The following is a 27120-nucleotide window of genomic DNA, read 5'->3' as shown; positions in this document are numbered from 1 at the left end:
CAGAAATGGGCCAGAAAGGGGGGTTGGGGGGGGTTCACTCTAGGAGGGTCATAAACTTTCGGGGGACCCCATGCCGAGTTGTGCACAGGCAGGCAGGCAAGAAGCTACAGTTGGAGTTTCTATGTCCTCAGGGTTTGTGTTTCAGTCTGTGGCCCAAGAATACGTTTGGAAAACATATGATTGCAAAAAGCTATAGTACAATAGCACATATGCTGGGGCGGGTGCTGTTTAAATCCTTCACCACATACTGTGCAATGCTCTTTCTCCCATCAGTATTACTTTTTTTCAAAATGAAAATCCACAGGGGTGGACATATTTATTGCCAGCGAACGACTATTTAGGATTCCTGATTTGATTTACAGAGCAATGTCAAACACTGTAATTTTGGGTAAATTGAGTGGAGTTACTCAGCAATCAGGTCACGATCACATGAAGCGTCCTCTTTCAAAAACACAATGGAGCCTTTAGAAATAACTTGAGGTTTATTATCTATGGAGTCTTAGGATAGTCACACACACATGGGGTTAGGGAAAGGGTGAGGTGGTTCACAAAAGTATAACAGGAAGCCAGTACTGAAAACTCCTAACTCCTAAACCGACAACTACCATTAGATTGAACTAAAACTACAAATGGTATCTTGTTTTCATTTTTAAAAAATGATGGAGGGGAAAACTTTTACACATTTGTCTTTTTTTACAAGGAGCACATTGAAATGGAGAAATGCAATTGTAAAAGGTAACCGTATGGCAATTTACAAAAAAATACACTTTGTTTCATAGAGAGAAGCAAAACAGGGGTGGTCAAATATTGACCAATAATTATTCCTTTTCATACTATTTTTAAAAATGGTCTAATATCTATAAAAAGGTAAAAAAGCAATATACAGCTGTAAAAAGTTTTTTTCTCTCTCTTATTCAGAAAAAGAAAAAGAACAAGATATTTTGATTTAATCCGACGATTTGGTGACTAAGGAGAGGGGTTGTGTCTGTAGCATGGCATGATGGGAATGCAGAGCTGCCTGATGGTAGGGCGAACCTGGAGAGAGCAGGGAGTGGTGCAGGGAGGCGAAGGGGATGGGCCGGGAGAGGAGGGATCCAGGCTGACCTCCGGGGGACCCCAGGTGGAGCGAGATGCTGGGGTGACTGGAGGAGGCAGAGGAGGTGGAAGATAAGGAGGATAATGATGAGGAGCTGCTGGTGGAGGCTGAGGCCTTGCCCGGCAGGGAGAAGTGGTGGTGGTGGGAGCGGCCCTCTGGCCTGGTGGTGAGGGACAGAGGCTGGGCCTGCTCGGAGTGGGTGGCGGCGGGGGCCGCGGGGGAGGCCAGCGCGGCGGAGGGCGTGGCCGGGGAGTCCAGCATGCTGCCGTGGGAGGAGGTAGGGCTGTCGCACATCTTCTCTGAGGGCAGGTATGGCATGCAGGGCTTCTTGCTCTGCGGTGAGAAGTCTGTCGGAGAAGGGATGAGGATAAGGGGTTAGCGCAACCATAACCAACGGGTCCCAGTACCAAACCTTGATTCAGGCAGAACAGTAGTGGACTGCCATTTCATGGAATGCTGACACAGCATGTTTGTTTCCATTCAACTGGTGAATTATGAATGAACAACACCAAAACAAGAGGAGCATGGTGGACATGAAGGCCATGACTATGAACAGAGGGCACATACCAATGTTAACATAGTAAGACAGTGAAACATTCAGATGTGGGGAAAACTGTTACACACTGGCCCACACAGAGAGAGAGAGAGAGAGAGAGAGAGAGAGAGAGAAAGAAAGAGAGAGAAAGAGAGCGATAGCGTGAGAGAGAGAGAGAGAGAACGCGTGAGAGATAGAACGCACGCACGCGCGAGAGAGGGAGAGAACGCTCGCGAGAAAGAGAGAGAGAGAGAGAGAGAGAGGGCGAGAGAGAGAGACATGTGAACAGCTTGGGAGTGGATCATGAGACCAGGCCAGCACACATGCGCCCAAGCAGCTCTGGGGAGCAGACATACCAGCCAGTGTTAGCACTGAACCTCGTATGCTGCTTGGGAGAGAGGACAGGAGAAATGGGTTAGTAAAATGGTGTAAAGGAAAGGCGCAATTCAAGTGAAATAACTAAGGGTAACTGGAGAAGTGTGTGTGTGTGTGTGTGTGGGGAGGACTTTTCCCACTGCCAAAACAGTGATGTGATCTATGGTGTGTTGAGAATGGATCACATCAACCACAGAGTTATATTTAATGCAAAAATCAGTCTGCAATAGTTTGACCACTGGCTGCGCGAGGACGGAGACGCCACCTACCCTGTGGTGAGCCCTCTGGCTTATTGTCTCTCTTCCGCTTCTTTCGCTTGCCCTGCCGAGACAAACACATGTGAGGTGAGTCAAACAAGTTTCATTTAGGAATGCGCTTACAGGAAAAGCGCTCTGGCGACAAAAACCACTGCGGTCGGTCCCTGTCATAGGCGAAACACTCACATAGTTATCCCGAGCCGACCAGCCGGGGTAGAGCTGTTGGTGTAGTTGCCTCTCTTTCCTTGCCAGCTCGTAATACTTGGCCTGCTCCTCACGAGTCAGGGAGTGCCACTGTAAAGAAGAAGAAGAAGAAGAAAAAAGAAAAAACAGCACGAATGTGAGAGGTCAGATCCTGTCTGTCATGTTACTTACAATTTGATCAAATAGTAACATTTTCAGAATGCACACTAGCCATTAGAAGAACTAAAGTTATGTTTTCCCTGAGTTACAAATGAGATATGACAGGAAAAGATTTGAAATAGCAGATTTAGAGGACATCCACCGCTTCCTAACAACATGCATGTGAGTGTGTGTGTGTGTTTGGCAGTGAGTGAGTGAGTGAGTGAGTGTGTGTGTGTGTGTGTGTGTGTGTGTGTGTGTGTGTGTGTGTGTGTGTGTGTGTGTGTATGTATGTGTGAGAGAGAGAGTGAGTGTGTGCGTGCGTGTACTTACCCTCCTGCCCAGGATCTGATTGATGGCAGCGCTCTCCTTGAGAGTACACTCTGCCACTACTTTGGCTCTCATCTCTTTCATGTAGAGCATGAAGGCGTTTAAGGGCTTCTTGACGTGTGGTCTCTTATCTTCCTCTTTCTTCATGGGCACTGAGGACTTCCTGCACAGCCAAAGGATGATGTTACAGAAATGTGTAACGCAACAGACTACGATCAAGATGATGATGAGGTGTTAGGAGTGGCTGTGCCAAGTACTGTGACTGTGTGATTCACTGCTTTCAGCCGTTTCTGTTGGTGTATGACATTAGCTGTAGAGACTGGCTGTGTTGGGTGTGTGTGCTGCCCTGTTGTTGTCATCCTCCGTCAAGGTCAGGAGCTCTGTTGTGTCTGCTCTGTCACACTAGAGTAGAACTGAGTAAAACGTACCCGTGCATAGAGTTGCCACCGCTGTCACCATTGGGCTCCTGCTTGATGGCGGGCGAGACGATGGCTGGATGTGGGATGCCAGTCTGATGCAGGCCGTGGGACGGGTGGGGCACCATGTGGGGGGAGAAGCGGCTGGACACCAGGCTGGGGGAAAGGGGAGGAGCACGGTCAAACAGGCAGTATCCAAAGAGAGGTCACTACGAGCACAGAGCTACTGTTGGGTTGGAACAACTGTCATCTATACACAATCATTCCCAAACATTATTGGATTCTTTTTGTTTCTGTCCAAACAGAGTTACAATTCATGTACACACGAGGATTCCAACAAGCAGCAGTTGTACCTCAGGAAGCCTGTGACCAGAGCCTCCAAGTTCTCCATGCTGAACAAAATAAAGCACTGTTCTATAGCTGGAGCAAAAGAAAAGACAGCTATCTCTATCCACCATTCTACATTTAAAGCCATATTTGCACAAGACTCCAATGACTCCTATGACACTAAAAATCAGTCGAACCAGGAGGAGAAAAAAAACTTAATTTGTGTGTATACGGACAGGATCATGTCAGAAATGTGGGCAAAATCTGACAATGTGCCTCTGCAGTTTGGGAATTTATCAGGGTAGACACTCCAGAGGTCTCCATACCATAAGTTGGCAGAAAGGAGAAACACGATATACCTCGAGCGGATGAATAAGAACAACTGTACAGCACGCACACCAGAGCACATGATCAACGGGAGGATGATTCTTTGAGGTGTGACACAGGGCCCTGCATTAGACCAAGCTCAGAGTCAGTTGTCGAGCTGTATGAAGTTGTCGGCTCTCAGATCCTTCCATCTGACTCTCCACTCCAGATCTCTTGAAAAGACAGAGACAACTCTTGGGGGGAAGCAACTAGCCTCCCGTATGACTTTCAAACTCACTGAAGTCAGATTTTACATTCAAGGCTTTTCTCTCCTGCTTTATTGATGCACAAACTCAACTCCCCATTGATTATGCAAACCTTTCATCTAAACACGATGAGTTAATAGACTCAAAGTCGCAAGAGCAGCGGGGGGGGGGGGGCACTTCAAAAGACTTATCCATTTTTGTAACATTGCTCTCCATGCTGATGAGAAACAAAGGTGCTGCTACGTGGCGTCTGACAGAAATCCATGAAATATTTAGCTCCATAACTTTTTCTTTGTGTATTTCAGAGAGAAGAAAGGGATTAGTCCAGATAGCATGTGGGGGTTCATTCGTTCGCGTGCGGTTCGCAAGCACCAGGACAGCATGGATGATCATTTATTCACTTCTCTTGGTTCAGAGTCAGCAACTTGGCAATAGAAGCCAGCACCACCGCAGAGATAGAGATAGAGATAGATAGATAGAGAGAAAGAGAGAGAGAATGCTGGCTGTGACAGTACAAACTGTGTTTGCTTGTCTAACCTACCTAGACATGGAGGCGTTCATGGCCAGAGCTGGGTACGGGTGTCTGAAGCCTCCAGGGGGGATGGAGTACATATGTTGGCCTTGTCTGGGAATGAAAAAAGTAAACAGTGAACATAGTGGCATTTGGTGTGGAGAACATTTAATAGCACATAGTTCAACACATACGTAGTACTGTACACAATTTTATTTGCAGCCAGATGAAGATAAATAAAAATTAAAGATAAATGCTAAAATATGCAGAGAAGTTGATTACAAACCAAAATAAAATGTGTGTATATTGTATGCAAATTTGCAAGAATAATATAGGGTTCGACAAAGACAGTGTGATTGAGACTTACTGTGGAACCAACCAGCCCAAAGGGTGAGGAATCTGCCCCACTGCCCCCGGAGAGAGGGGGTAATACGGGGAGAGTTCTGATGGATGGGGTGTCCGTGGAATACCTACCAGACAAAACATGATTAAATCAGTATGAATCAGACAAACTCCACACAATAGCTTTGATAAAAAAAGAACTTCAGCAGGGGAAGCAAAACTATACATAACCACCCATAATAGGTTTCTTTTACAGTAGCAAACTATATTTAGCTGTATAATGGTTAACTATGTATGCATATGCGCTTGCATGCAACTCTGCACATTCTTTATGGTTTCCACATATAGCAGATTGCTTTAAAATGTACACTGTACAGGGCATTCATTCTGCTTGACATTCTGTGTGGGTGTAACTGAAACGGAGCACTGGGAGGTGAGGACAGAGCAAAGGAGGGAGGAAGAGAGCTGCATACCTGTTTTAGGGTCTAGGATCTCAGGGGAGAGGTGTGAGGGAGGGGTGCCGGGGGAGAAGTGTTCGTTGCTGTACGTGATGAGGGGAGTGAGAGGGTGCACATGGTGGGGATGCTGGACCACTGGGACTTTGTTGGACTGTGGGAGAGAAAGAGAGGGAGATAGAGGGAGAGTTAAAAAAAAAAAGAGAGGCAAGGGAAAGAGGGAGGGAGGGGGAGAAAAAAAGAAAGAAGAAAAGAGAGAGAGGGAGAAAGAGTTAGAGCACAAAAGCTGAAACAAAAGGGTGCAAATAATAACAAGCTGCCTCGCTGGAGACATCCATTTGACCTCCATCCCATTTCATATAAAGAGTGGCGCCTCTGCGTCTTCCCAACAATAGTGCGCGCCTGCTCTGTTTACTTTCCCCTTTTTTTCTCCTCGCTAAGTAAACAGAGCTTGGGCAACTGGCAGAGCGAGAGCTGCAAGTGTGAGGAATCGCACCTAAAGCCCCCAGCTGCCCGTAAAAAAGGCCCTCGCTGACCTCTCCAGATGCCCCCGTGTCCATTTATGACGAGAGAGAGCCCATCATACTACAGCCAGGATTCACTCGCTGGCCCCTGTAAATTACGCAAGTCTGGTGTGTTATGATGGGGGCAGTGACGCCATCACCAAAGCCTTCGAGGAGGGTGGGGTGGGGGGTGGTGGGGGCTTGCCTGCCTGCCTGCCAAGTGCTCCACCTGTCACCCAATCAGCCCCCATTAACTGCCGGGGCTGAGTGGTGGAGTCCATAAGATTAGAATTTACACTTGAATGAGAGCGGACCCGTTGAAACAGCAGGCAGAATAAAGAGCGGGTTTGTATGCGTGGCCTGGATTAGGGCAACAGCGTGTTTTAGCCTTACAGCTTCAAATGACTGCATTTCATGTTGAACCAGCTTTTAAAAGGATTCTGTCTGCCGGGGCTAACAGAAAGGGCTTCACATACAAGGCTTCCACACACACGGCCTGTCCAAACTACCACTCGTTTCCTGCTCTTACCGCAATCACTTGCAGAATCTAATACCCAAATTAATAAGAATAATAGTTCAGGCTCTTTGGCGAGGCCCTGTTGAGCAGGGCAGTCTATTGAATGGGGGGCTTGTTAGCTCAGGATGTCACATGGGAGAGCACAGTGAGAATGCAGTCTTGTTTCCTACACACTAACCTTCCCCCACCTCAACGTAGGCTGTGGGCTTGACCTCTGCTCCAACCACTGAGCCGGCGACAAGAACAAGGCCTTTATTGAGCTGCACTGGCTCCCGACTCCTGCAGTCCAAACAGATCCAGATCTCTGGCATGCCTCAGCTCCTCCCTCACTCTCCATACCCCTGCACGCACGCACGCACGCACGCACGCACGCACGCACGCACACACACACGCAAGCACACACGCACGCAAGCACACATACACGCACGCACACACACACGCAAGCACACATACACGCACGCACACATACACGCACACACACACGCAAGCACACACACACACACACGCACACACAGGCCAGGCCTGACTACTCTTGGGTCTGAACGATCTACATCTGTTGACATTTGATGACAGCAGTGAGATTCATTTACTACTTTGCAGGCAAACGGGAACACAAAAGGAGTGCAGTGCTCGGGGTTCAGTCAATGCGAGAGGACGTGCAGAAACCCGAGAGGTCAGTCCAACTGCAGGGTGTGTGAAAAGTCACACTCTTCCTCCAAGCCTGGTAGCTGTAAAGCCGCATGTCTGCTGCACTGGCTCCTCTGACCAGGGGCAAATGGAGTGCCGAGCGGCTGCTGCTTCCTCCTCCTCCACCACCTCTTCTTCCTCCTCCTGCTGCTCCGCTCCCTTCCCTCCCTCCCCTACTTTCCCGGTGCCAAAAAATCTCTGCTGTGTCAACACTCAGGCCGTTTCGTAAGCCTCTGCTGCAGACACTGACACCCACAGTGAAGGCTGCCGCCAGTCAGGCCCTCTCCCATGCCAAATGCATCGGACGAGGCTGGCGACTCCAGGAATCCCAAGGATCCATATCAGCACTCACGAGACACGGCGTTCTGTTTTTAAACGGCACCTCACTCCTCTCCACTCTGCAGTGTTGGGCCACAGACCAGCAGGCGCTTCACACTGTACACAATGTCTCCGACACAGACAGAGTGATGAGGAGAGATAACACTCATTTAGTTCAGCTTCTATTTACTCAGAACCATAGAAAAACACTCTCCCAACCACGATATTTTAAAGAGTTGTGCGTTTGATTTCAATCGTACATGAAATAGTACTTTGTTCATTATTCCTAACTCTTTCACTAATGGCCTGCCAAGCTTGGAGCAGTATTTGCCTGTGGTCCCCTTTAGGTGGCAGTGCTAAGCTCTGGTGCTCCACACAGTAAATCTGAAGCCATGGAAATTAGACCAATTTGCCTCTTAAGCCAGGCCAACCACACTAAATAGGGCCACTAAACTCATCTCCATCTTAATTATGTCAGTCAGGGGCCAGCCCACAGAGCACAGGGCAGGAGACAGCTGACATACGTCACGTAGAAGGGAATCATTATGTGCTAAACATGGGGAAAAAGGACAATGTACTGGAGTTACTTTTCAGTGGTAAAATTCACTTTAGAATTCTTTCTATTGTTTATGCAGGAGCTACAGTCATTTGTAATAATTCCATGCCACTTGGGTTAGATTACGTAGCTACATATGAGCTCAATATTGGGAATTGCTACTTTATCAGTCGCAAGATAACCGCAAGAGGGTTATAAACGGAGTCAACCCCTGAGAATGTAAAGACAGGTATGGAGTCAAGATAACTCAGCATGTCATCTGCTAGATTACACTGCTTTACTGGATGGCAGGAAATAATTAACCTAACGTGCCGCTCAACCTATACACTGTAGACGCCCAGTGACAGTTATACAATGTTTGAACACGAACAGACTGTCTGGCATACTTAGTGCATCATCTGATGACCGAGTTTAAGGAAAGTCCCAAACTTTGGGAAGAATGGGCCTTGAAGGCTGACCAGTCACATGCAATTAAACATTGGCTAATATGATATAAAGCAGAATGAAAGCACTTTCAATGCCATGGCCAGGATGCTTGAATTGGTCCAACTAAAAGCACATGATAAGACAAACCCATAATGGCCATTAAAAGGCCCATTTTCTTGTCACTGAAAAACATCCCATGTCTGTGCTGAGAAACTTTCAATTGTCAATTTACTTAACAAGGCGATTCAGTGAGAACTGCTATTTGTAATCAGATTTCTGAAAATGAGTTGGGAAGAGCTGCCTGGCTGTTAGAACCATGAGAATGTCCTTTTTTCAAAGAGCAGTCTGTGTAGCACACAGCACAGCCTAACAGCTTGGAACAAGTAGATAAATCGCGATATTCATTCGAAGCCCAGTGACACACAGTCCTCTTACAATGCACCTTGTGCACACAGGCCCCACTCTTGCAATCTTTCATTCAGCATTACACAGTCATGACATCAATTACAAGACGGAGCATTATCGCTGAATCGGATAGCTGAAAACACCAATTCTTTAACACACAGAGACAGAGACAGAGAGAGAGAGAGACAGAGAGAAGGAGAGAGGGAGAGAGAGAGAGGGAGAGAGACATAGAGGGAGAGAGGGGGAGAGGGAGAGAAACAGAAAAGCTGACTGCTCTTTTCCACTGCGGGGAGGGCGAGCTTAACCTGAGCTCGGCAGCAGCGCAGCAGCGGTGTGAAGTTTGACACCCCTGTCATGACTGATACGGGTGAGTGCTCCTCAGCTCGGAGGCGAACGGGCCCCAGGGCCCGGTCACACGCGCTGACCCGAGAGTGTTAAACCTCCGGACCCCTCCAGTGTCCTTCTGCCCGACACGTCGCACCACATGACGAGGGGGCGAGCCAGCGCACACTGCCTGGCCTGACGCTCCTCAAAGCCACAGAATCTACAGCGAAAAGATGATTTTTCTTTGGGAGATCATAACGACTTTTAATAATAGAGCGAGCGAGAATCTTATCGGAGCCACGGCTATCCCACGCTCCAGCTCGCGGAGCTACCGGGCCCGATTCCAGGCGATCAGGCTCAATTAGTCGTGTCTGAAGAATCCATTAGCGTGGAGCAGATGCGGCTGAGCGTTTGAAGTCGAGAGGAAGCCAAAGATCCAGAATCCCTCCTCCCTCCCCACAAGACACCCGGCCGGCACCCGACCGCTCCAACCAACAGGACTGAAATCTCCCACATCACCTGCCCCCGCTCTGTTTGATGTATAATTCATGACCCCCGCATCGCTCTGCATCGATATGAGGTAGGGGGTGGGCGGGGGGGTGTGTTTGCATGGAGGCGGGGGGGTCTCCACCCCCCCCCCCCCCCCCCCTCCGAGCTCATCGCACGCTGATGCCAGCCGAATGCTAAACAAACCTGTCTCCTGAATAATTAAGCAGTTCGGACCTCGCTGGCTCACCTTATTAGCATGCCTGCCGTCTGGACCCAATCTGCACAGACACAGGACAGGTTGCCACAGCTCTCGCTCGCCTCGCATGCATCCGTGGTGGATTGTTCACTGTCGCGCCCCCCACACTCCCCCACCCCCCCCCCCCCCCCCCCCCCCCGCCCCCAGTTTGATTTGTGAAGGCAAAGATGCTAGCAAAAGGGTTTGCAGCAGTCATGTTGAATATCCACACAATTCGGTTTCGTATTCCTTTAAACTGGCAAAAGATCATCATCACAGAAAACTCTTCTTCCAAGTCAACCAGTAAAACCAGTCGACCTGCAGTCTCATCACTCAGCGTGGATCTTTAAAAGCATATTCAAAGCAGTCATCTGATATCCCAGGCTAAAACAATGTGAAAGTGTGGGTTTCAGACATAAACACTGTTCACTTTGTAACTTTGGTGCAGTCTGGTGGTTGCTGTCAGGTCAGCACTCATTGTAATGAAAACTCTAAATTGGATTCCCCTCCAGCCCTCAGGTGACCCGCAGGGCCATTTCAGAATCTCCTGGGTGTAATCTGAAGGCCTCGGCCACAGTCAATAATCGCATTGTCACTGTGGCATGGGCACAATCGTTCAGCCGTCAACTCAACGTTTTTTTTGGGGAAAAAAAAAGTATGTGTGTCTGTGAGTGTGTATGTGCGAGTGTCTCCGGAACGGATTAGGCACCATTTGAAGCGAGGCATTCCTGAGGTTCTCCGCCATGGTGTCTAGAGGGGGTGATGTAGGTCAAGAGTTGGGTCGCATGAGTGGCGGGGAGCTGGGGGGGTGGTGTGAAAATAAGTCTGCCGCTTGTTGACACTCTGAGCGACAGGCCTAAGCCCTCGGCCTCTGCAGGACTAAAGCTAAAAGCCCCGTGCTTGTGTGGGCAAAATTAAACAGATTTAACAGCGTGCCTCTCTCTGTGCCTGTGCCCCCACCCCCTCCTCCACTCACCCCCCTATCCTCTCAGCCAGTGCAGATTCACTGCTCTGACATCTATTTACTCCTAATCTAACCCCGGGCAAAAGCATCTAGGATTCTATTAAGCTTGTCTGGTTGGGCTACATTTCTCCATAATGCACACTGGAAGCCCCTAATTAGACCCATTTTTAAACTAAAGATTATTAAGTGCCAAACGCTCGAAGATTTTTCTCCAAATGATCCACATCATTTCTTGAGTAATGCTGGGGGGACGCAGAGAGGTCGTGTGCATCAGTTATATCAGTTGTATCAGTTACATGGCAGCGGTACAGCAGAGGACATTGTGTGTGTGTGTGTGTGTGTGTGTGTGTGTGTGTGTGTGTGTGTGTGTGTGTGTGTGTAGTTAAACATGGCAGTGCTAGAGCAGAGGACAGAGGACTTACTAAGTGCCCTGGGGTGGGAGATCTGGAGTCTTTGAGGCCGGCAGCTCCAGGGACGTCCAACATGGGCCATTTCATCTGCAGGTACTGTAGAGAGATGAGAACCACAGATGAGTGAAAAACAGGACAGAAAGAGAAGAGAGTGGAACACAATGTTCTCACAGAGCGACAGCAACAATAGGGATTCATTCATGCACTACTTCTCCCCCTCCAAGAAGTCTTTTAATGCACACCAGCCGACTTAGAGCAGTGACTATTTTGAATAGTACCGCAATGCAGATATTCTGGATAAGACATAAGAACAGTCATGGGGAAGTATGAGTACACACGGGGAGAGTATGAGACACATCAGTCTGCACAGCTGCTTCCAAAACTGGAAGGGGGTTGGGGGGGGGGGGGGCCAAAATATCCACATGGGTTGGGACAGCAAAATACAGCTCAACAAAAGCCAACAGGCAGCAGAAGGGAAGAAAATGGAGGAGAAAACTCTGGAGTGTCAGGGAAAGAGGGGGTGGAACAGCTGTGAGGAAGTCCCATAAGGCACTGGGAGAAAAGGAAGGCAGGGGGCAGGCTGAGCGGGAGAGGAGCCAGCGGAGCCCATGGTACAGTATGGTGCCCCCCTCACCCACCAACCCATGGGGCGTCTGGTGCCTATTGACTTGCACAGAACAAATGAGCCAGTGAAAGGAGAGAAGGAGAGAGTTATGTAGTGAGTGATGGAGGGAGAGAGGGAGGGGAAGCCAGGAGTGAAGAGAGGGAGTGAGAGATTGAGTGGATGGCTTATTCTTAAGTGCTCCATTGTTCTATATACATCTGTCAGGGTGTGATGTTTTCTGCTTACAGAGTTTTCATTTTGTTTTGCTCACAGCTTTTGTAGAATGTTCAGCTCTCTAGTCCTTAGCACCAAAATAACACGCAAACATCTGGTTTGTGTGTCAGACCCAATTCTGGATGGGATACTACTGGGCATGGCCCTTCTCCCAACACATTCCAAACATTCAGACATTCAATTCTGGGGTCCACTGACACTCTGAAATGTACCCTAAATAATAAAGAGCAAATATGACTCGCCTTTTAGAGATGGGATGAGCACCAAACCAGAATACTGACACTATTTGTAAACTATGACAAATGATGATTATTACTTCACACCCTTACTTGGGTTTTCAATGGGTTAATAATGCCTTTAAGAGGCCCTTAAACCTTCATTCATCACAAGTGGGATTGCTAAGAGGAAGGAAGTTTGGATAAGACTCTATGTCTAAAAATGGAAAAGACATTATGGGCATGATGAAGTGGGGGGAGGGGAGGTGTATGCGAGAGTGTTAGAAAACAAATGAGTCTGTGCGCCAATACCAGTATTGTTTCCTTGTAGATGACAGGATTTGGCAAGTACCTACTGGCCGTAGTAGTGATACCTCTTAAATATAAAATTGAAGTCTTGTGGTGGTTGCTTTCACCTTCTTGTGAACAAGTCTCTGCGTACTACAGCGTGGCATGGAGCACACTGAGGAATGTACTGTGAGCATGCAACCTAATCTCAGGCCTAAGAAAGAGAGGCCACTCTCCCAGAGTAATGTCTCCATTTCAATCATCTGTGCAAGTTATGATCATTTCCACAGGGCCTGGCTCTGCACCGCCTCGAAGAATGGCCCCTGCTAAATCTCAGGCCTCACTCCGTGTGTGGGTGGGTGTGTGTGTGTGCTATGCGAGGCCACTAAATGATGGAGGTGGCTGTCCTCTGCTGCCCGAGGGGGTAATAAACTCTGACGAACTGCCACCATTGCCCACACACCAACAAACCAGTATCCTCCAGCACGGATTCCAGAGGAAAACTTTGCATGCCCTTATCTTGAAATACAATCATTTTTACCCATCCACACACACACACACACACACGCCGAAACACACGCTCAAACACGGATATGTTCCCTATTTTTCGGGAGACATTTAGACTGCGCAGCAAAAATAAACACAGGAGTCAGTGCATTTGCATGTAAGACTAAATCCACTGAAAATGCTTGAGTGTACGTGACACTGAGGTCAGGAGGAATGGACTCGCATTCATTCATTCAAGTTTCAGAGAACTGTCACTGTTGTTGCACTCAGTGCAGCAAGAAATGCCTCAAATAAGCAGTTGTTTGGAAAAAACTCTGTGAAAATGTCCTGAGCTCAGTCACCACATAAACCAGCATTCTTCAACGACAGGTGCTACATACCATACGGGCGGGTGGAGGAGAAAACAACTGAAAATCTGATCTGGTCAGACAAGAGGGAGTGCAGATAAAGTCGGTTGCAGATCGAGATAGATAATGATTTTTTTATTTTTTTTTTAAACACTGGGAGGGGTTTGGCCATCCTACCAAATATCAAGGAAACTGAAGGGCTCTACTTTACTGAAATGCTCAAGGTCAGGAGTGAGATTAAATACCTGTCCCGCACAGCTCGACTGAAATGCTGGAATTTCAAAAACTGGTCACGATAACCTCTCGCGTATCAAATCACTACATCAGCATACTGAACATACTGAATCTCCAGTTAAACACGCAAGCCAACAGGTCCTCCTTTGTCTGCCCCTCAGCGCAACACACAATGGCCTTGACAGAACCTGTATGGAGATCATCAGCAGCCATTATGTCTTCACAACTCTGCAAACAGTTGTGGTTTCTAGGGCCATCCCTTCTCTGGGAAAACAAAACCACAATGATAGGTCCCAAGTATAGGCTCATGGGTGGGTGACATTATCATCACACCACCACTTACTGGCCCGCCTCACCTCTGAACAAGTTCAAATCCTTAAGGCCCTCCGTGGGGTGGAGCCAAGTAGGTCATATCAATCACTCATAGTAAGCCTAAAATCACTCAGCACAATTCGGTTTTCTTTTTTGTTGCAGGCACCACCACCTTTTCTACACACACGCAGCAGAAATAAATAAATACAGACCGCTCCGGGACACAAGAGAGAGCACAATGGAGATTCATGACTCCCTTCTCACCACATGAGCAGTTTGAGGCAGACAAAGGCCTGGAGATTACTTACATGTGTGCCTACAGGGCATGCTCAAACAACTGGCACAGAGAGGGGCTTGCCTCACCTGGGTTATTTATTTATGCGCCTGACACCTCTTGCTGGTCTTTTCTCAGGCAGCGGGGGGACGACACAATGGCCCCCATGGTTTCCACCCTCCCTCTCACCAGGCCGCCCATTCAGCCCCATTGTTTGTTTAGTGCTGAGAGAGTTTCCGATAATTAAGTAAACAATTCCTCGGCAAACGACACCCGTCACTGTGCTAATTGGGAATTAATATGATGGGAGAGGACAGGGGAGTTTTTTTCCTGACCCGCATTCCCGGGCGCCGCAAGAACACAAGAGGGAACAAGCTGGAGCCGAGCGGCAGCTCTTTCCTGTCTCGCAGCTCGCGTTGATCCCGAATGGAGTCAGAGTGCAAAACAACAAAAACAGCCCTTATGAGGAGCGTAGCATTGTGCACATACACAACAAAGCTGGCAAAGCACGCTGCATGTCAATGTATCAGAGGTCAGGCTTTTTGAAGGGAGTTCACTTGTACGGGTTATGCTGGTATTAGTGAGTGAGGCCGTCTTAATGAGGCAACAAGTAAAGCTTCCATGAAATGCCCTCAAATCTCCTATTGACAAATATAATCACATTAGCCGTAAAGTGAAGGAAAATCCTGAGTTCATCTGACTTAGATCCAAGTGGTCAGAACGGCCAGATGAATACTGGGATTAACTGCATGTTGCAGCAAAGAACATAAAAGTAAGTCTTTGTTTCACCAGCAACTTCTGAGTAGAAGACCATGAAGAACAAAGAAACACTATTATACAGAGAGAGGGGGGAGAGAGAGAGAGAGAACGAGAGAGAGAGAGGCTCCAAACATGGGTTTCTCTTGCATGGAAGACACACTTAGAGCATGATCAATGACTGACATCTAAATAAATCATTGTTGACAGGGGACTTGGGGGATGAGTGGCAGTAAATGCCATGGCTGTGTTTGTTTCGACCATCAGTGGTTCTGGTCAGTGGGAGAAGGGTAAACTCACAGACATTTCTGTGTTAAAGTGGTACTCACACCCAGCATTAGGGCTCCACAGAAGACCCTGATTCACTATCAAAAGGGGCAAGACTCATGACTGACGGTCACTCCCCACCACCCTCCCCCAAGTTCCCTTGGATACCATTGTGACCTAACTGATAACATGGCTCCTTCATTCACAGCCTACCAAAAGAACTGGTTCAAAGGTCGGCCATCCAGAGAGCAAGGGGTTTCCATGGCATTGTAGCCCGTTTAGGATGGGCACAGGGGCCCTTGGCCAGTTCTTATTCAGCTCATAATGTAAAAGGTCTTCAGAAAGGGAGAAAGAGGAGAATACCCTCAGTTAAAAGCCCAAAGACCCAATCCCAGCAGGCAGGGAGCAGATATTTTCCTTTAGCAAAACTGAATTACAGTACTGATTCTAGTCTTCAGTATTCTACCTAGGCCTTAGTCCCTAGTTCTTATTCTAAGTGCAGCAGCATCCAGTTTGTCAAGAGCAATGTAATCATGGAGACAAATAAATACAATATAACAGCACTTTTAGTAGAAATAAGTCAGCAACTCATCCTCCACTATGTCTATCCTCATGTACACATGTTCACAGGAGAGACTGAACACTGTGGATTCACCCACACCCACGCACACGCACACACACACACACACACACACACACACACATACACACAGACAGACAGACAGACAGACAGACAGACAGACAGAGAAAGGGGGAGATTTTAAGAATAAGAGGGCTATTGTGCTGCAAGACAAAACAGTAGGTCAAATAAAACTGAACACATAATTAGGACCACAAGAAAGTAATAAGGCGCCTGGAAAGAGTTCTGTTTTCCTGCGCTAGGAAAAGGCAGCCATCCTCCTTAAAGTCAATTACAAGTCAGTTATGCGGTTTTCAGTATTTTGGTGTCTGGTTACAGCTCCGAACCAGAGAGCTGTGCGTAGGTTAACTATGCGTCTCACAGAGACGGAATTCCTCAGTTTCAAACCTGAACAATACAAATGCACCAAATGTGCACCAGTCCATAAAACTTCACACTGTCTCTGTGTCCTTACCTCTTAAAAAAATAGCATGGCTTTTTTAATGGCTTTACCTTCCGTCATGTGGTGCTGTAATTGTAGTAATGCTAGGGTATGGGATGTGATAAAAATGTCAACTTTCCAAAATAATAATTCAACACGTGCATAAAGGACAGCGTGTCATGGGAGAAAAGCACTTTTTAAGGAGACAAGGAAACAACAGAAAACCTAAGAAGCCTCATACTAATGCAAAGCATAATGAAAACAAAGGGCTCATTGTGTTCCGTAGACACCCCAACCCACACTCACACACTCACACATGCACGCACACACACACACACACACACACACACACACACACACACACACACACACACACACACACCCTTAAACCCTCCTGTGCAGTCCGCTCATAAGAAATAAAATAAGCCCAACTGACGACTGCGACACCCAAAACACAGCACTTCCAACCCTGGCTGGGGGGTTGTGGGGAGAACTCTATATGAAATATCAGTAAGACTCCACTGACCTTCTGGAGACCACTGGATTTGGCCCAGCCTAATGACAGCTTTTTGGTTTATCGTTTTTCCATTACGGCCTGATGCAGGCACACAACAGCTATGACAGACTGCAAGGGGTCCAGAAGGGTGAGAGGACAACAGAATGTGGGAGAGCCATGGACATTAATTCCAACGCGCTGGATATTCAAGAACATATTAGAAATGGCAGCTCAAATTAAAGATGACACTAAAAGTCTGAATACAGGAATAATCCTCTCTCTGGTGGCTACAGCCCTAGCCAGAAATGTACAACTCCCCCAAAATCTGGTTAACTTTTTTTTTTTTTTTGCAAAGAGCAACTTGTTGCAAAAGAAACAAAACTATTGGAGAGATTGCAAATAGTATTGCAATTCAAGGGCTTTCAAGGGCTTCTTGGTTACCAGTGCCAGTTATACGAGGATGTAGCCTACTTTAGCCCAGTGAAGGCTTACTGAATGGGGGAGTGTGATCGAGACAGGGGAGAGCAGTGGTTTTTTTTTTTAATCATATTGATTTAAGTAGTTGCATGGGCATAAAAGTCATATGTCGTTAATACGGAAATAAATGATTGTCACATTGAATGCCAAATGTCAGAATCCACTAGGAATCTGGAACTTTTTATACAGTTATATTTATCTTTTAAAAAAGAATGAGAAGAATGTGGTCCTTAATATTGTGTCACTGTCAACTGCACCCCGTGTTAGAGGACCTGAAATGTGAGTCCCAAGAGAACTGCTCCATCCAAAACACACATGAAACTTGCACATGAAACTCCACTATAAACGGTTTCTACACTATGTACAAGGTATTGCAACATAACAGCTCCACCCTGTATCCGTCCACCCTGGTGATAAGGTGGAGGAAAAAAAAAGAACAGCCACCTTGTCAAACCAGTTCACTCCTGCAAACAATTTCTGTCAGGCCAAGCACTGTTAAAGTGCAGACGTGAGTGTGAGTATGAGCTTGAGCATGTGCAGAATTGTGTGAGGAAGTGTGACTGCAGAAGGAGCAGAGGGATAGAGGGAGGGAGAGAGAGAGAGGAGAGAGAGAGAAGAGTGTGAGTGCATGGGGGTGAGAGAAAGGCAGAGGGGAGCTTGGAGTGGAATTATTGTGGGAATTTATGGTCTGAGAAACAATTTATAAATCACAGTGTATGGGGCTAACACAATCCAGATTTGACTGTTTGCAGCTGGAGGTGAGGGCTCAGCAGATGAGCCTAGTTAAGAGCAGTGCGGAGCGGCCCAGGGTGTGATTGTGCGTTTCACAAGGTCCCTGGGGCAGGCGAGGGAACGTGACGGATAGAGAGCACCCAGTCGAAACTGGTCCCCACAAACTGAGCCCCTTTTCAGAGACCCAGCTCTGCAGAGGATTGATTACAATTGTTTACAAGAAGTGACAAACTTAAACAACATGTAAACTGGCGCCGCCACTGCAAATTGAAAACATGAATATTTAATCAAACTAGGCTGATTCTTCCCAGAACTGCATATTTGCAATTGAGACTTTGAGAGAGAGAAAAAAAAAACTGATATCAACATCCAAAAAACAAGGGGAGTTTTGTCTCTTCAGGCACACACACAAAAAACATTAAATGCCAATTTGAAAGGCAGAGAGGAAAATAATTTGAACAGCCCCACTCCACTGCATGGGGAAAAAGGTCCACTCCTGCTCAGCCCATCACAATGAAGCACTCATCTGGAGAAATGGTGAAGAGCTCTGAGGGTTTTCACAAGGCCTCCCCTGCGCCTCTGGGCTGCGCCTGCAGCTGTGAACGGGGAGGGGTGCTTCATGCCTTGACCGACAAGACCCAGCTGGATAAGAAATACACTCATACTAAACTAGGGGGGGGGGGGGGTTAAGAAAAAAAGAGGGAAAACACACAGCTACACTACAACACAAGGAAGTTTCCACTGAATACACATCATGTGACAATAGAAATCGCTCCAAGTATCCTAGTGCACCGCTCCACTGGCGGTCAAAATAAGGCTTCTCCCCACTGGTGTCTGAGGCAGGACAGGCCCCCCGATGACACACAATGTGAGGCTCCTGACCAATCATACTGCCCATGCTTTTGTGCCAGCAGTTATGTCACTTCCACTTCACAAATCTGAATGTGCCAGACTCGGGGCAGTGAATGAAAGTCTGTGAGGAGAAAACTGGAGAATTTTTTTTCTTCTTTTTTTTTGGTTCCTCTTTTCTAATTAATCATTACGCCATCGAATGCCGCTTCTGAGAGGGACCAGGGAAAGGGTGTGTGTGTGTGTGTGTGTGTGTGTGTGTGTGGAAGGATGGAGAAGGAGGGAGGGGGTTGCATCTGTTTTGTGCAAGCTGTCTGACAGCTTAGAGTCAGCCCTAATGGAGAACTCGTACAAGGGGAGATGGGAAAGGCCACCAACCCGAAAGACAGCGGTGACCCCCCTCCAAGAATCCAGGAGCTTTGGTGCCCACTCATCTGTGAGTCACGTCAACAGGCCCTGAACCTTAACCTTTCACCCCAAGACTGAAACAATGTTCTGAGGTGTCTCCCACTGCACTGAGTGACTGGGGCTTGTCAAACCCGTTCGTGCAACAATGTTTAAAAAGCGGGTCACAAAGAAGCCCTAAAAAATAAACATTTGTGAGGACTAATATTTGAAATTTCCCAAGGACACTCCCAAAAACTCGGGAGCTATAGCAGGGCAATAAATAAGGAGAGACTGCGGGAGGGTTTCCATGAGGATCTTAACATTTGGCATGGCTCATTACAAATGTTTTACAGTATCTGAAACGCTCCTAAATGGTGGGGATTATGAGACTGGCGGAGCGAAAGGGAAGTATTCTCTGGGCTGAGCAGCGCTGCCCTCCGTCACCACCCTCAAGGCTTTTGTTCGTCCTTTCAGGCTATACTGAACCACTGAAAGGACCCTTTCATGCACACTCCCATACACTCCCTGCCGCCTCGGCCAAGAGTCACTATAGAACATCCCTCATTTCACATGAGAACCGGGACGGCCAGCCCACCCCCAGATCCTGCCCCACAAAGGGGCTCTCCACTGCTGGCCTCTTAAGACAGTGCCCAGTCCTGGTCAGCCCACCACTACCAGGCAACATGTCAATAACGTCACAAACTGAGGAAACACTGGGGTATTAAACCACGCATTTGTGCTCAGGCCATCTTGCCATAGTAGATAAAGTTGTTGTTGTGCTGTTCCACAGCATCTGAAACAATGCTGGTAATAAAAATGGAAATTTGAGGCGGAAGGAGAGCCTGTTCCTTTTTTGCATGTCTTTTTTGCAAGATCTCACTGAACTGATTCTGGCCTTATTTTAAAAGTGTAAATAAGGCCAGATAACCTTATCGCAGCTGCCATCGTGTATGTTTTTGAACAGAACACACACAGAGAGGGTGAAGACAAAGTGAGAGCAGGCCACAAAGCAAACCTCAAGCTTTTTTGTTCTGTTTTGTTTGGACATCTCAAGGTGCAGTGAACAGGCCCAGTCCTTTCAAATTATCGTCACAAAGAGAGACAGACGCGGTTTGAAAGTCCAACAGTAGCAGAGGGGAAGCTGGTTAAATAGGATCATCTCCCATCCACCAGCATGCAGCAAGAAAACATTCAGATTCACAGTTCACTTTTTCTTTATCAAACCCCTAGTATTTCATGCTGAAAACAAGTATAGCTCTATTTAACTTTAAAGGGGAGGGAGAACAACTGCCCTTGTAGAATCTGCATATGGAGTTGGCAGGTTCACACACTTTGGGCTTACTACTCTAAAAGAATAACAAAAAACAATATCTTGATTGTCAGTACAACCTGATGATTGCTGAGCTCAAGTCTCCCTCGACAAGAAAATCTTGATTATGTCTGATGATATCAGGTGTCCTTCAGCCCTTTCTCTACTTGGCAAGGACTGGCGAGGGAGAAGACAGAGCCCATCTTTGTCAGGGCACAAGAGGTGCAGACGAGATAACAGCGGCACAGGCTTTGCGGACTGGAATGCTGCCAAGCAGACAAAAAAAAACATCTGCTGATGGACACTTGCCCGTCTCATGCCCACCTGGCACCTACAACACCAACCCGCCCCCTCCCCATCGCCCACCCACCCTTCTTCGCCCCTACACCCTCCCTCCTTCCCTCCAAGCGTCCTCCTCCACTTTTTCCCACACACCCACACCCCCAGCCCCAAGCCCCGCACCCCCTCCAGAGGCCCCAGGAAGCTCTGACTGTGAGGCTATAACTGAAAACAGCTGTTAAAAATACCAGACTGATGAAGCCTGAAGCCCCATTCACCCCCACACACACCCTCCAACTCCATTTTATCCCCTGCACAATCAGGTTTTATTAGCATGGATTGATGCATGAAGTCAGTATGTGGCTTCGAACGCCAAGTGTTGCCATGTTCTCTGAAGGGAATGAGAAACAGCACAAATACACATGCAACCACACGTTAAGCAGGGGGGGGGAAAGCTGTGCAGAAAAACAGTGAAAGAGGCCCAGCCCCATCTCGATCATCTGCCAACACAAAAAGCCTTATCAATAGAGAATGAGGTCAGAGACTCGGCCCTCATTCACACGTGGGGGCTGAACTAACACAGAGACTTCAGCGAGGCTCCAGTCAGCTTTCTCTAAAGAAAACATAGCCATGTTCCTTACAATGATGCCAACTGCTGAGCCATTCTGCAAATGCACTCAGAGAAGTTTGCTCCCTACAACAAACATTTACTTACATCCCCGTTCCAGATTTGTATTTTTTTTTTTCTGCATGAAGAACACTGCTTTGAGTTCACAGCCATGGGTATGACAAGCGAATGCAGGGATCAGAACTAAGCCAAGCCACAAAATAGAGCCTTTCAAATTCCTCTATGGATATGCAACCCTCCATGATTGATTGTTTTGTCACTCTTCTTTTGAATCTTTTAATGAAGCAAATCTGAGGTCAACCGTTCAACTAATTTAACATCAGTTTGTCATTTAACAATAGTGGGTCTTGCCGTGTGATCCTGCAGGAACTTTTAAACAAACTACTGTACATCATCCGAGCAGCACCATTTTTTTCATAGTTGGGGTTTAATCGACTAGTGAAGGGCTGTCCTTAACTATTATTTATCACCTACTCAATTTTGACTGCCATATCTCATCTGAAACCAAAATACAACCACAATCTTCAAACTTGCATATCCAACTCCTTTGTATCCATTAGGGAGAGACTGAGGTTGCACACTTTCTAAAAACGAATCAATCAGGGAGTAAGAAAAAAAAAATGTTTTCCACACACTTTAATTTCTGCAATGAAGCAACAGTCAGAAAACAAGGTCGATCAGAAAATATGGTTTGCATTATGAACTTAGGCTTGTGTTTTTAATTAAATAAACCGTGCAAATATGCACACAACTGTGACTAGCGTGATGATGGACTAAGAACAAGTAATTTGAGGTAACAGTTTACAACATGTTTTTCCATCTTTTTCCTCCAGGGTTTTCCATATGTAAAGTAATTGCATTTATAGCAAAATAGTGTTAAAATAAAGAAATAAAATAAGGGTTTAGGCCTTAATTTGAATTTGTTTAGTTTAGCTTTACAGGCAAAAAGAAATATCTTCGCAATAACACATTAAACCTGGATGAAAATGTAAAGCTGTGTTTACTCTGTCATTTGTACAAACATTCATGCACTAGCTTTTAGGTTTCCTTTACCGTCTTGCACTGCGGGAATGTTGCCCTAACTTAAAGGCCTGGACAATGTCCCCTCTGTGGCTGAGGTGGAGGGGGGGCACTCCCTTGCTCCCTGCCTCTCTCCGCCCCCACCCTTCCCTGAGTGCTGAGTGGGTGGAAAAGGCCCAGCCTGTTGACAGGACCACTCTCCTGAGCACTGTTTGTTTATGTAAAATGAGGCCCTCTAGTACGCAGGACAATTCCGCTGTTTACTTTATATTGTCTCGGAGGTCTTAAAATACCATAGCAGCGTATGGAGTTGAGAGAGAGAGAGGCAGCGAGAGAAAGAGAGAGAGAGGTGAGAGAGAAGGACTTGAGAATGAGTGAAAAGCGAGAGAGAGAGTGAGTGAGTAATGAGAGAGAGGGAGAGTGAGTTATGAGCCAAAGAACAACTACATGTTCCAACAGAATTACTATGCAATTGCTCCTCACTTCACTGTCACTGAAGCCACTCATTCCAATCAGAGCACTTCATTCCAATAACATCACAAGATTATTAAAGTTAATACTTGGCTCTTCAGTGAAACAAACTGTTCATAACAAAACAAAGGTGAATGAAAGGCCAAGCAAACATTACATCGCAAGATACGGGAAAATATCCACAGATATTTCGCCTCAAGTCATAGGATTCCAGAACAGACTGCTAGTTCACCAACTGAAGTGACGTTTTAACAAATTGCACATACTAATCCCAGTTTAAGCTTTCTTCAGAACATTCAAATGTGCCTTCTTGTATTTGTATTTTGAGGCCCATCCCAGTGTGTTGCTCAGCAACTTTGTAGGCTGGGAAACCATAGCAATTAAGAAGCCTATAGTGGTCATGGTGATATGCAATGAAAAGCCATCATGTCTGCTAACTAATGTCATAAAGACATGAATGCATGAGGTCACCACCCTGTGCAATTTGACAACAGTCTTTTAGCACTAGGATGACTGGTCCTTATCATGACACATTCTCACAATCCCAAAAAATCAGGGAAAGAATTTGGGTTCGTTTAAAAAGGTACACGAAGCACGTCACACCCAACTTAGCGCTTTTAAAAAACCTCATGGTCCCCACGGCACTGTGGCAGTCAGAAACAGATGAAACGGAGTGAGATGCAGAAGTAGAAAATTGCTGGATCTGCATGTACTAAAAGGAGGACAGTAGGAGAAAGAAATGACTACCTCAGCAGTTATTACCATAACCTGGGGTTATGGCTAGCATTATAAAAATATCAGGAGGCCCATGCTCTTTGACCAGTACTATATGTGGTTTAAGAAGTGAATGAATGAACACACAATGTTTCAAATAATATTTGCTAAGGGTCTTCTCTTCTGTCAGTCAATAGTTTCCCAATATCACTAATACTGGCACAATGTGATTAGGCTGATGATACTATCAGCACTTTAGACACTTTAGACTTCAACTCTAGGCACCAACAGGGGAAAAAAGGACAAGACCTGGAGAACACTTCTCAACTGCAGGTTATGTTTATGTTCTGTACGGAGTGCCAAGGGGGACTATAAACATTTTTTGTTATGGTTCAGTAGCATTGCATGTTTACCTCACTTAGAGACCCAGTGGCGCTTCAAACGCACATTGGCTCAAATGTTTAAATGTACACAACCTTTCCATTGTACAACGAGGAAGAAGTGGTTTATGTTGTTGCTTCTGGATTTCCCTGACATCAGAGTCGGGGTTGCAGGGGGCCAAGTGTAAAGCAATCACCTTGCTAAGGGTTACAGCAGGCTAACTTTTTCTCAGAACTCGCAAACATTCAATCACCCTCTAAGGCTTTAATTGTCAAATGCAATAGAATCATTTGTACTACGATAGGGGCTTTCCATCTACGCTTTGCTAAGAATACAGAGCGTAACAACTGCATATACGCCTCGTCCACATAGTCAAAGTTCAAGCGAGTACTACCAAACCATAATGGAAGCTAGACAAATAAACTAGACTGTCCTCTTATTACACAATTGTATTCAATCAGAGTGTTGGCAAGTCTTGCTCAGAGATGCACTTTTAACATAGCCAGGTTAGTAAAAATGATTCATTTCAGTGGCCAAATCGATTTAGAATGCTCCAGAATCTCTGAAACAATATTGCATGAGAACAACACCCTTATCACTGTCACAGTAACACAGATTTTCGACCTTGAGAGCAGTAAAGCAGTTGACTCCCAATCAGGACCAGCAATGGTCCCCTGAGGTAACTGGTGAGTGTTTTGCCAGAATTCTGTGCATAAATAATTTGTGGTTTTCCAATGGCATTACATAGTGGAAACACATGCAGTCTATAGTAAGCCCGCATTGGATCAATTTGACCAAAGGGTCCTGTAACAGTATCAAGGTTTATCAAAACCTCTCAGAATTTACAGTGCATGCACAGCCAGAGAGGGTCTTGGAGGGAACGGACACATTGTCCAATCAGAGCAAAACAGCTTAACTGAAAAAGTTAACCAAGTACTCCAAACTACTTTCTTTTTACCCACTAAAACATGATAATGTTCACAACATTGCAATCATCCTCACGAGTGTGCAGTAACAAAAGCGTTTAAGACGCATTCCAGTTTCCACAGGATAAATGAATCATATCTGTCTGGACTTGTCACCAGCGCAAGGCTCTGCCTATTCGTCTTGTTATCACAATAATAGGGGATTGTTAATTGTGGCTACATGGGACGTTTCATGAAACACTCGTGCTTAACACCCATTTTGACAACATCACGAGAAACATTCAGAGAAAAACTTCTGTAAGATAACTGTAAATAACTGACATAGGTAACTGGATGTGTGAAATGTACACAATTCAACAAGTGACCTGGCAATTATTGGTCATTTAAACCTCTCCAAAATATTTAGTGTCTGTTTTTGTTTACATTTTGACCAAATGTTAAAACCATAGGCGTCTACCAACTGAAAACCAAGAGCATGTCGCGTTGAGGTTAATGTCACCTCGAAGAAACAAAGGACTGCTCCTAAGAGGCCACTTGAAGGGAATATGGCGCACAGCTTGGCGCTATATTGACAACTTTTTATCGCATGGCTGAAGAGCATGTCTGACAGCAGCTGTAAATATCCACTTAAAATCGCTGGAGTGTGAGTGAGTTAGAAAATGACAATAATGACCGACACTCACCGTCCTTGCACTTGGCGACAGGGCTCCGTTGGAAATGTATGGATTGGTGAGGTCTGGGATCATTAAAAACGGATAGCCACCGTAAGGGTGGCCCTTGAAAAAGCCTCCATCTTGCTGTCTTCTCAAAGCTATAGGAACAGGAGACAGATAAATAGTATTGTAAGACACGATATTGAACTAAATGTAACACGCAAACAAAATATAGTTAGAGTATTACCTTCTGCCAAGTACTCTCTGTGTTTCTCGTAACTTTCTAGATGTAGCCTGGGCTGTGGGCGCCGGTCCGTTTGCTGATGCACACAAAAACAACGGAATATTATGATACCACAAAACAATCCAAATTCGAATATTTCTGGGAAACTAATTGATGCTAAAACTTTTAGATATTCTCTCGGAATCTTACCTCGGAGTCTGATGAGCTTTCTGACTCATTCACAAGAGAGGACTTCACGTCGTCCAAATCCCTCTCCGCCGACACATTTTCAGATTCTTTCTCCTCCTGTTCGCCCTCGTCTTTAAAGGCTATAAGTTCGTCATTTGCTCCGAGATCATCTCCTCCACCACCATTAAGCTGTGGCATTTTGAACTGAGACAATCCAAACCTTTTTATGGAGTTCTCTAAATGTTATGATCCGTATTGAAAAGCTCCCAAAATTCGGTATCCCAAACCTACAGATTCAAAATCCCACACACGATCATGATTAAATCACAAAAAATAAAAACGATGTAGGCCTAGCTATGACTTTCTGATTATACGCACTTCGCGAAGAAAGCCTTCAGGTTGTATTTACTAGTTTGGACAACATACGGAATTATGCCTCTTCGGTGTTCCTTGAGTCTCTTGGAGGTAGTTGGGACTCTACGCGCGTTGAAAGACCGAGCAAGTAAAAAGTCATCCTTTGAAATCCATACGAGCGTCTCGATTTGGCACCTCTGCAAATGCAGATATCTCCTCCGAAAAGTTTTCTGTCCGTCTGCGGTGCCGCTCAGTCTTGGCGTCCCCGTACAAAAAAGTTTCGGCGCTGCTGTGCTCCACTCATTTACTTGTTGATTCACAGGGAATCTGCATTACCGACGGATACATCCGAAAACTCAAGCCCTGTTTTCACGTTGCAGACCCATTATTGCGCTTTAAATATTCTGCTTGTTAAGTTTCTGCAAGGTTTCTTTTTTGTCTTGGGGAAAAATAGCCCCTTTGACCTAGGGGTAAGAAAGGGTCTGTGAGTGTACTTGGTTAGCTGAAATGAAGTGGAAGGAAGAGGCCCCCTCATTAGAAT

At 46.2% G+C, this 27120-nt stretch overlaps 1 protein-coding gene across 1 annotated transcript; it reads right to left on the bottom strand.

Annotated features, from left to right (window-relative positions):
• Positions 1 to 529: 529 nt before the first annotated feature.
• Positions 530 to 27019, bottom strand: tcf7l1a (transcription factor 7 like 1a). Its single transcript, XM_080848205.1, has 12 exons — positions 26247 to 27019; positions 26061 to 26133; positions 25844 to 25971; positions 11405 to 11488; positions 5577 to 5712; positions 5129 to 5231; positions 4792 to 4875; positions 3364 to 3507; positions 2939 to 3098; positions 2450 to 2557; positions 2276 to 2327; positions 530 to 1443 (listed from the first exon to the last, which is right to left on the bottom strand). Exons 1-12 carry the CDS (start codon positions 26421 to 26423, stop codon positions 947 to 949), a joined length of 1746 nt encoding a protein of 581 aa, XP_080704331.1. The 5' UTR covers positions 26424 to 27019; the 3' UTR covers positions 530 to 946.
• Positions 27020 to 27120: the final 101 nt, after the last annotated feature.

This window comes from Sprattus sprattus, assembly GCF_963457725.1.
Source record: "Sprattus sprattus genome assembly, chromosome: 11".
Taxonomy (NCBI): Eukaryota; Metazoa; Chordata; class Actinopteri; order Clupeiformes; family Clupeidae; genus Sprattus; species Sprattus sprattus.
This window is presented reverse-complemented; position numbering and strand designations above follow the sequence as displayed.

Excerpts from the sequence above, each read along its gene's own strand:
- tcf7l1a (XM_080848205.1), bottom strand. The coding sequence starts at position 26,423 with ATGCCACAGCTTAATGGTGGTGGAGGAGATGATCTCGGAGCAAATGAC. Across the intron at positions 11,489-25,843 it reads TGTCGCCAAGTGCAAGGACG|TACCTGCAGATGAAATGGCC; the intron begins GTGAGTGTCGGT and ends ATCTCTCTACAG. Across the intron at positions 2,558-2,938 it reads ATCAGATCCTGGGCAGGAGG|TGGCACTCCCTGACTCGTGA; the intron begins GTAAGTACACGC and ends TCTTCTTTACAG.